This window comes from Populus euphratica, unplaced genomic scaffold (genome assembly GCF_000495115.2).
Source record: "Populus euphratica unplaced genomic scaffold, PopEup_1.0 scaffold76.1, whole genome shotgun sequence".
Lineage (NCBI taxonomy): Eukaryota > Viridiplantae > Streptophyta > Magnoliopsida > Malpighiales > Salicaceae > Populus > Populus euphratica.
Genome location: NW_011499890.1, coordinates 1,471,449 through 1,481,828, shown reverse-complemented (window position 1 = coordinate 1,481,828; position 10,380 = coordinate 1,471,449). Strand labels below are relative to the sequence as shown.

Below are 10,380 nucleotides of genomic sequence, written 5' to 3'. Positions count from 1 at the left end.
ATCATACTCTTGGAGAAGAGGCCTCTCAATTAATTAGTAAGTGACAGAACGCATCAGCATCCATGGTATAAAAGCATGTCGGGCCCCCCCAAGTTTAGAAGGAGATGTTGTCAAGGGCCTTGAGAGTAGTCGATGTCTAATTCATAAGTCTCTCATCAATGTATGAATCTCGCAAGGTGGTAAGCGGTATGAGATTTAACAAGGAAACATTATCAATGAGGATCTTGTAAATGGGGCAAATCATTCACTTTACTCTCCACGTGATGTGGATACTTATTGTTAGTCTTCTCCACACAGTAATTAGCATCGGTGAAGAGCATGCCATTCTCATTATTTCTTACCATGTTTCCTACTATATATATAGTTCGCAATAAAACTTGACCTATACATATTGTCACTTGGATATCTAGATAATGGCTATTGTATTTGCTTGTTTGTGTTCCTTATCAAAACCTAAAATATTATCAAAAATGAAAAAAATTCAGAATGTTCAGTAAAGACTATGTAATGGTGCAGCTAGGAGTAACCAGATAGACTTCATGCTTGCCGAAGTCATCTTCCCTCAACTCAACAAGGTTCTGAACAATAGCATGCACTTAGTCGTGATGGCGATTATGGTATCCTAGCAGTAGCTTTTCTTGGACATCACCCACATTATCAAGAGCAATTTCTATTTTATTTTTTTAGTTTACCATGGAATAAGAATTTTAGGATATCAATCATGGCCTAAAGGCGGCTATAAGATCGTCATATTAGAGACCTGGGCAGTGGGTCGAGGCACGCCACCTCTTAAGGGCACTGTCAAACTGCCATTGTTAGTTAAGGGGACTTGGCCTACGTGTCCATCCTTAACATGGAGAAGGTTGACATGTCAATATTGTTGTTGGGATCTAGCAAGGTCCCATCATCAATACACACAAGAGATTAACATTCTTCGTTGAGGTCTTAGAAGGGGTTTCATGATCACTAACTCTCCAGTGAAGTCGATAAACTACAGGTAAGGGTTTTTGAGAACAAGGTAAAGACAGGTCAACATACCACGAGCTAGTTTTGTGACTTGAAAAGGCAATGGCACACCAGCAAAGTAAAAGGAGTGAAAGTAGCAAGAGACATGTGAGGAAGAGCAAGCAGTGCTAGGAGCAAGTCAGAGTGGTAGGCAAGTGGGTGAGTAGTCAATGTCCAAACAGATTGAGCTTTAAAAGATAAGTGATGGGAGAGTGGGAGAGCTTTGAGAGAGTTTTGTTTAGCAAGATATCAAGACTCCACAAAATATCCCTTATAATAGTTGTGAGGTTGATATTTATAAAGGAAGGTGGCTAGGATCACGCGCATCATCAATGTTTAAACTAGACAGGGAAATTGAGTTTTTTTGGGAATAAATTGCTTTAAATTGTTAGCAAATGATAAATAAAGTAATAATCAGGCATTTCTTTAACAAGCATTGCTCCGAGCCTACCAACCTAATCTCCCTACTATATGCTAAGTTATAATTTGCTAATACGTACGTGCTATGATCCACGATTAGCGTGGGTTTAATGTACCGATTGATATTATTACATCAAAATGGACTAAAGATGGATTTTGATAGAGTTGTATGGAAGTGATTTGATTTGTCTCCACAACACCGACTAGCAAATTGTAGCTGAAAAACAAGGCTTTCTTCCATTAGAAGTTAAAAACATTAAAATCCTGTCTTGTTTGAAAGTTGTGGCATCAGATTTGGGAGACAATGAAGGATTAATCATATATTTTTGGTTCCTCTCTTTTTCTTTTTTTCTTTTTTACATGCTATCAATAATGGAAGTTGGTCTGAGAAACCAAAAAAAAATCTTAAAGCAGAGGACAGCTAATAAAAAAGAGGAGGAATCATGGCGAGAAAGTGTCAAAGAGTACAAGAACCAGAAATGTATATGATTAATCCCCAAAAGGAGTGTACAAATTAACATCAACTCAAACACATGGTTGAAAGTCAGCTTGCCAATTCAATTCAATTCAAGAATCATGACCCAGGGAATAGAGAATCAATACAGGAATTTTATTTTTGTTTTTGTTGCTAGCTAGACCATGAGTTTGGCTCAGAAAGGCACGATAATAACAAAATATGACGACGACTAAAGAAGTGGGGTCAACATATTATTTCTCCAGGGATGAATGGGGGGTGAAGCACCACGGTAGCTTGGTGTTGCTTTTCTCCTGAGAATTTTGAATTAAAGATTACAATGATCACAAATGGCCAGTATACAAAAAATTCATTTGCCTAAGAAGAAGAGGAGCAGATTACAAATTTTATTGTACAAACGCACTAATGTCCCCATGGTTAAGCCGGTACGACCTCTATGGGTGATGATTGGTCTTCATCCCCGTCAGTAGTACTTGCTGGTGTTTCGACTTTCTCCTCTTCCTCTTCAAACCCTTGCTTAAATATGTCATAATTTGAGGCCTCACTTGATTTGAATGGCCGCTCGCCCAAAATTCGAATCAAGTCTTCTTGGTGAAGAACTTCCTTCTCGAGCAACAACTCTGCAATCTGCGCCACCTGTTCTTTGTGCTTTTCTACGAGTTGTAACGTATGGCCATAGGCCTTGCCCACCCATTCACGCACTTCACCGTCAATAATTGCTCCTGTCTCGTTGCTGTAGGGCTTGGTCATCTCAAACGAGTCCTCCTTTTGTGGGAAAGAGAGGAGACCAACCTTGTCACTAAAGCCATACACTGCAACTTGGGCGTATGTCATTTTCGTCACCTTTTCCAAGTCATTTTGGGCTCCAGTTGAGATTTTCCCCAACAAAACCTGCATCCAAGAGAAATCCTATGCATCAGCTTCATAACTAAGACCCTGGGAGCATTCAACTGAGTTGTTCATCAATTTACCAATTTTTAGTTTCCCTCGCCCCTTTATCCAATTCCAACTGTTTTAACTTTAAAAAAGATGCATGTGAAGGGGATGAGGGTTGTTTTAAACAAACACTAGCAAACCACAGTTCAATGCTGCCAATGGAAAGGACAGCATTTCATTTCATTTGAGCATATGACAATTCAACATTATCTGTTGAGGAAAGGACAGCATTGTAGATACCTGTTCCGCTGCTCGGCCACCAAGTGTCATGCAGGTCATATCAAAGAGTTGCTCCTTGGTGAAGAGTAGGTTTTCATTTGGAACATACTGGGCAAACCCCAGAGCAGCTGTTCCTCGTGGGACGATTGTCACTTTCAAAAGTGGTTCTGCATGTTCCAAAAACCAGCCAGCAACAGCATGACCTGATTCATGATAAGCAACCGTTCTGCGTTCAAGCTTGCTTATTACCTGATTTGACAAAACAGGAACATCAAAATTGATCATTATAGCTCTCAAAACAAGAGGAATGCAAAAAGAATCACCATTATTCTGCCAATTAAGGATCCTCGCCCACAACTGGGACTCCAGATGCTAGAGAATCCTCTAACTAAATTACATCAGACAGCTCAAATGCAACAAATAAAGAAAATTTACCTTGTTCTTCTTCTCCAAACCACCAATGACTCGATCTACAGCTGCCTCAAAATGTTCCATTGTAACCAGTGATCCTTCACTCCTTGCAGCAATTAGAGCAGCTTCATTACAAACATTTGCAATGTCTGCTCCAGCAAATCCAGGAGTAAGAGCTGCAAGCCTTTGAGAGTAATATGATGGCTCATGATCAAGTTTGATCTTTTTCAAATATATTTGAAATATCTGGTCACGGCCTTTAATATCAGGTTTGTCAATGCAAATTTGGCGGTCAAATCGCCCAGGCCTCAACAGAGCTTTATCTAAAATATCAGGCCGATTTGTACCGGCAAGTACAACAACTCCAGCAGTAGTTCCAAAGCCATCCATTTCTACAAGCAATTGATTAAGGGTACTTTCCCGCTCATCATTAGAACCGGAGAACCCACCACGCCCCCTTGCCCTCCCGATCGCATCAATCTCATCGATGAATATGATACTAGGAGCACACTGTCTTGCTTCTTGAAACAAGTTTCTCACCCTGGATGGTCCAACACCAACAAACATCTCCATGAAATCTGAACCAGATATAGATAGAAAAGGTACACCAGATTCCCCAGCAGTTGCCTTTGCTAGAAGGGTCTTTCCAGTTCCTGGAGGACCGACCAAAAGAGCACCTTTTGGAATCTTCGCACCTAGCTCCTCGTACTTCTTAGGGCTTTTGAGGAAGTGCACAAATTCCATGATCTCTTGCTTTGCCTCATCACAACCAGCAACATCTTTGAAATAGATCTGCAGTCCCAAAATGATAGGAGAAACAACAAATTATAATCAATATCTTTCAAAATAAGCTTCATGCTAAGTACATGGGTACTGCAATAAATTGGTAAATTGCTATATTTAACAAAACAAATGGAAAGCTAACCTTATTCTTGGAGTTTTTATCCGCTTTGGTTACATGAGCCTTCCCTATGTTGAATATTCCACGGCCACCCTTTCCACCACCACCACCGCCAACACCTAATCCACCTTGCATTCTCCGTCCCATGTACATGAGGGTTCCCAAAAGCAATAATGTAGGTGCAAACCTCATCAGTTCTTGGTACCAAACCATTTCAGAGGCATATGTAACTGGAACATAGTTATGAGGGTCTATCCCCAATGCTTCTTGGGCTTCCTCCAACTTCTCCTCGAAAGTGTCAACACTTCCAATAGTGAAGTAGTACTTATGTTGGCCCCCGTGACCTCTAGCAGGGACACCATTAACTGGACCTTGAACAATATCATCACTCGTTTGATTCTGTGCTGAGCTCTTCACATACACTTTTGCAACTGATTTATTAGAAACAACAATGTGATCCACTAGCCCCGGCTCCAAAAGTCTGTTTTTGAACTCTTGGAAACTAATCTGTCAAGAATAAAGTACACGGGGAGAAAATTTAAGAAACAAATGAACTTGATGAATTCATATTAGGACCAAATGAACATGGAAAAGACAAAAAAAAAACACACACACATTATGAATTGCATAATATTATGCCATGCAAAAACAAAACCACAAGTAGACAGGTTCCATAAGAATTGTTCAAAGAAATAACATGCAAGCAGGTTAAATAAGGAAACCTATCACCTAATATTCAAACCTGAATGATATCGATGAAAAAACAAATGAACTAGTTACACGTATAATTAAAATCAAGTAGTTGATGCTTAGGAAACCACATTAATTGGATGCTAACTGCCAGTTGGTATTATGAAGTTAAGATGATGGATCCAGGTTTGTTGGCATAAACCACTCTAGCTAAGCAAATCATTTGGTTAAAAGACACAAAGTTCTTTAGCAGATAGAACCGTACATATTAAATTGCAAAAGAAGAGGTTGTTAGGCAATTTTTCCAAGTAGACTGTTTTGAGTTCCCTTCAGCTGTAGTCATTATATTAGTAACTTATGGCTCTGCTTCAACGAGATTTTTACTGTCAGATCCACAATTTCTCCTGCAGAGGAATATGACATTCTTCCTCAGAGCTATCAGGACACAAATAATTGATCCTTTCCAAAATATACTATGAAAAAGAAAAGAAAAACATTCTCAAAAACTTCACTTGGACTACATTCCTTTTAATATGTCAATTTTGTCTGTTATTTCCGTAACTTCAGCAACAATACATTGATACATTGGTTAGTTTAGATGATCCTACTGATTTAGAAAACAATTCTGAAGTGCAGTTGAAACTGACCCGAATATAGTTTGGTACACAGAAAAAATAAATAACATGAAAAAGAAGAAGCTTTTAGCATGCCAAGCCAAAAAGTCTAATAGGTGTGGAAGCAAAAACAGCATAAAATGGTGTGAAGGTTATTATTACTGCGATTACCTGTTGCTTGTCACCATCACCAAAAGAGAAGGGATAAAAAAGCAGCTGAGCCACAAATAAAGGGGCAAGTAAATAGAATGCCTTCATGAATGTTCTCTTATTAAAGTCTGACTCGTCATGGTCTGCATTCGAAGAATTCTCTGAAATTGAAGAAAGCAAGAATCAATAAAAGGCAAATTGGTTTAGGGCTTGCCCTCAAAATAAGAAATCCAAAAAAATTACCTTTGGATTCAGATTTCTGCTTTTCCCCTTTCGGAACTTCCTTCTTTCCCTTGGGATAGAAATTCTCATAATCTGCAAATCAATAAAAAAGTCTCCAGGAAATGATAAATGTCTTACTGACTTCCAAACAAATCTTATTAAGAGGAAAGCAGAAGCTTACTCTTCTTCTTAGGAGCTTCAGTGGAGAAAAAGCGTCGGATTCTAGGGTTTGCAAGAATGGAATTTAAATCGGATAAAAAAGGATTATGAGTTCCTCTACTTCCAATTGAAGTTAAATAACCTCTCAGCAACCCTAACCCTCCTCTTCCATCGATGAACCCTCCTTCTATGTTGTTAATAACCGCCGAGGATCTCAAAACACCGCCATTTCCAGCACGCAGTGTATTCTATTAATGGAAAAAAAAAATCAATCGATCATCTCAATACAATTCAATTCAAGCACACCCAAAAGAAAAAAGAACTTACAATAGAGCGGGAGGATCGAGAAAGAGAACGGCCCAGCTTCGAAAATATCATTATTTCTGGATCATGTAAAATGAACGATGCTTAGGTAAGAAATCCGGGACCTTTATATTTTTGGAATATAATGAGGAAAAATATATTCGTGCAAGGTCTGGTTTCCTGGTTTTATAGGAGAAATAGATGGGATGGCTATGGGATATTTCGGCAATGGGCGGGCAGGGATTGTTGAGGTCAGCCAAGGCGTTAGATTTTTAACTGGACTCCTTGCTAAACAAGACAGACCCATGGATATATTCAATTCGCACCCACCTCCAGTCTATATCTATTTTTTCAAATTAGAAGAAATATATCACTAGTTATTATTAATTAATTAATTAATTAATTATTAACAAGAATATATCACTTTTCCCCTCTTCATCAATTATTGTCCAATGGAACAGTACTTTGTTTTTTCTATTTAATTTTATCCAACATTATATTTATAAAGAATTAAATTTTATAATTTATTTTAATTTATTTTTTATAAAGTTATCTCAGTTTTATAACTCAAGTCATAATTTTTATTGGTTAATTGAGCTTACTCGAGTTTTTTTAATTTTTTTTATAATTAGTTTTTTTTAATTTCATGTTTTACTATTTAAGTTGATTATAAATTAAATTTCATAATTATTTCAATCTATTTTTTATGAACTTATCATAATCTCATGATCCAGGTTAAAAGTTTGGCGAGTTAAATCAGGATGACTCGGGTCTTTTCCATTCTTTTTTAATTATTTTTTAAAATTTTATTATTCAACACTGGATTAATGAGAAATTGAGTTTCATGATTTGTTTTAATTTGTTTTTTATTAAGTTATTTTGATGTTATGATTCAAATTTGTCAAATTAACTTTTTTTTTTTTTTTGTTTTTTCATGCAAGAGAAGAAGTGTCTAATATACACAATGTTTTTCATTTATAATGCAGTAGAAGAAGTGTCTATATTTTTTTAATGTTGAAAGTTTTTAATTAAAAACTGGAAAGATGATATATGTGTTTAATAATATGAATTTAAAAATATATAAATTGGTAAATTGTAAAAAATGTTGCCTGCGCTAATTAAAGATTAAAATGAAAAATTAATATGATTTTGTAAAAAGCAAGAGATAGATACCAATACAAATATCTAAGTCCATGGTGTGAGGTTCTTTTCATTATTTTAATTAATTTTATAAGAAAATGATTTAAATTTTATACAAAAATGTATTTTCATTCAGAATTAATGTTTTTCCTTACTTAAAAAATATTTTTTATTAGCAATATAATTTATTGGATAAAAAATAAAGGTAATGAAAATAAATATTTTTAAAAAATATATATTAATTTTAATTAAGAAAGAAAATGTATATCTTAAATTGAAACACATTTTCCTTATTCATTTGTTCTTCTTCTTCTTCTTCTTCTTTTTTGAAAAATCAAAAAATGCATGTCTCTTTTACAAGAAAGATTGTTGTTTAAATAAAAACTTATCATAATCATAAAAAAAAAAAAATCATGATTCCATATTTTTTACTGAAATGTATCAAAGAAATATAAGATAGTCAATTTGGGAGAAATTATATAAAAAATCACAATAATAAGATAATAAAATAAATATTTTATTCACATTTTAAAAAAATATATTTTAAGTTTATGTATAATTATTCAAAAATTAATTGTTGATATTACTATAAAAGTTTTTAATATTGTTTGAAAAGTGTGGCATAACTAGATAATTATTTACATATAAACCTAATAAATGTATTCAAAAAAAATTTTATTATAAAATATAAAAATAATAATCAAATAACAAAACTCTAAATGCTATTTTTCAAAAAAGACAATCTACTAGAAGGACATGCTTTTATGCCTAATACAAATTTAGATAAATCAGATGCTTGGATCTAGAAAATCAAATCCACATGCCTAACCTTTTTTTTTTTAAATAAAAGAATGGATGCAATATTAGGTTTTATTTTAATAAAATGGAATAGATGACATAATCAACTACGTAAAAAGACCATATATCATCCACCTACAATAATTTTGGTCACTAGAGATGACTTTGATGATTAAAAAATCAAGATTCAAATTATATAATCCTATAAATCTGCATTTAAATTTATTTTTAGCTAACAACATTAAAATAACATCATATAAACATCTAAAACTCCATTTATTGTACAAAACACATTTCAAGAGTTTTCTCTTATTGAGCTCTCTATTTACTTAAAAACAAAATTGTAATTTGGTCATTCAAAAGCTTTGGCTCTTCTTATTTTTTTGTTGATTTTCTCTCTCGTCTCTCAACATCTAGAAACTAAAAAATAAAAAATAAAGTTTAGAATCAAATCATAAAAATTCAAACAACAAAGACTAAAGATAGAAAAAAGAAAAAAGAAATTTAAGGAACCAAATTCTATTTCCCTCGCCTTTTAAACAACGTACACGAGAGGAGATTTTATTTTTTTTAATTTTATTTTGGTTTTTGATTTTTAAATTTTATTTTATAAAAACAATCTTTAATTTAATGTAACAATCATATACACATATCAAGTATGTGAGAACATACAATTTGAAATGGATTACAATATATAAAACAATGCATATATAAATTGCAATTGTCATAACCTATTTTTTAGTTCCTTTCTCCCCTTAAATTTAGTTTTTTCCATTCAAAAAATAAAAGTAATAATAACAAAAAGACCGGTAACTTAGCAAAAACATGTTAAGCAGCGTTTCAAATATGTAAAAGAATCAAGCTAGAATTTTGAATAAAATTATGAGTCTAATCATACCTCATTGTATTCAAGACTGAAAAGACAGTATATATTCAAGGTCAAATTAAATTATATACACATATCAAATATATAAGAACATACAATTCGAAATGGATTATAATATATAAAACCATGCCTATATAAGTTGCAATTATCATAACTTATTTTTCGGTTCCTTTTCTCCCCTTAAATTTAACTTTTTCCATTTGAAAAATAAAAATAATAATAACAAAAAGGCTAGTAACTTGGAAAAAACATGTTAAGTAGGGTTTTCAATATGTAAAAGAATCAAGTTAGAGTTTTGGATAAAATTATGAGCCTAATCATACTATATTGTATCCAAGATTGAAAAAAGAATACATATTCAAGGTCGAATTAAATTATTATTGAATGAATCCATATAAAAATTAAGTTTAGAAACCTAATTAGATTTTTAATAAGCTAATTTGATTTAATTATGGGCCGAATTAAGAGTTTATTTATGTTTAAGAATTAATTTGGGTCAAATTAGAAGATTTAATTATGTGCAAAGACTTAATTATACTTTTAATGAGTTAAATTAATTTTATTAGGGACTTAATTGTTAAGAAATTAAGTTTAGGAATCTAATTTGAGCTTAATCGAAAAGATTAGAATTTTAGAGGACCAAATTCAATTTTTACAAAGTCAATTGATTTAAATTATGGACAAATTTGCAATAAAATCAAAGATTAGAGTTAAATTGAAGAAATTCATTGTTGGTATTGAAATTTGGTGAGGGTAAAATCGCATAAAATTAAAAGTTTAAGGTCAAATAGGAATACAATCAAAAAAATTAAAAGCCGAAGGAATAAATTAAACTTTAGTAAAATCTCTAATTAAAACCCTAAGAACTTCAAAATGGCGTTGTTTTATTTAAATGAAATGTTGCATTTTGACCAAAACAAGTTGTTTTGGTACAAAATGATGTTATTTTGACTAGTATATAAACAAAAAAAAGAGACATCTAATGACTTGTTGTCTACCTACTATTCATCATCTTCAACTTTTTGTACTTGAAATGCTGCTCAGTTGACTA

At 33.2% G+C, this 10,380-nt stretch overlaps 1 protein-coding gene across 1 annotated transcript; it reads right to left on the bottom strand.

Moving 5' to 3' along the window:
* Nucleotides 1-2,015: 2,015 nt before the first annotated feature.
* On the bottom strand, nt 2,016-6,791 carry LOC105131143 (ATP-dependent zinc metalloprotease FTSH 10, mitochondrial-like). The gene is made up of 8 exons (XM_011033978.1): nt 6,530-6,791; nt 6,225-6,450; nt 6,065-6,136; nt 5,843-5,982; nt 4,392-4,874; nt 3,491-4,258; nt 3,077-3,304; nt 2,016-2,791 (listed from the first exon to the last, which is right to left on the bottom strand). Exons 1-8 carry the CDS (start codon nt 6,578-6,580, stop codon nt 2,318-2,320), a joined length of 2,442 nt encoding a protein of 813 aa, XP_011032280.1. The 5' UTR covers nt 6,581-6,791; the 3' UTR covers nt 2,016-2,317.
* Between the last annotated feature and the right edge of the window lie 3,589 nt (nt 6,792-10,380).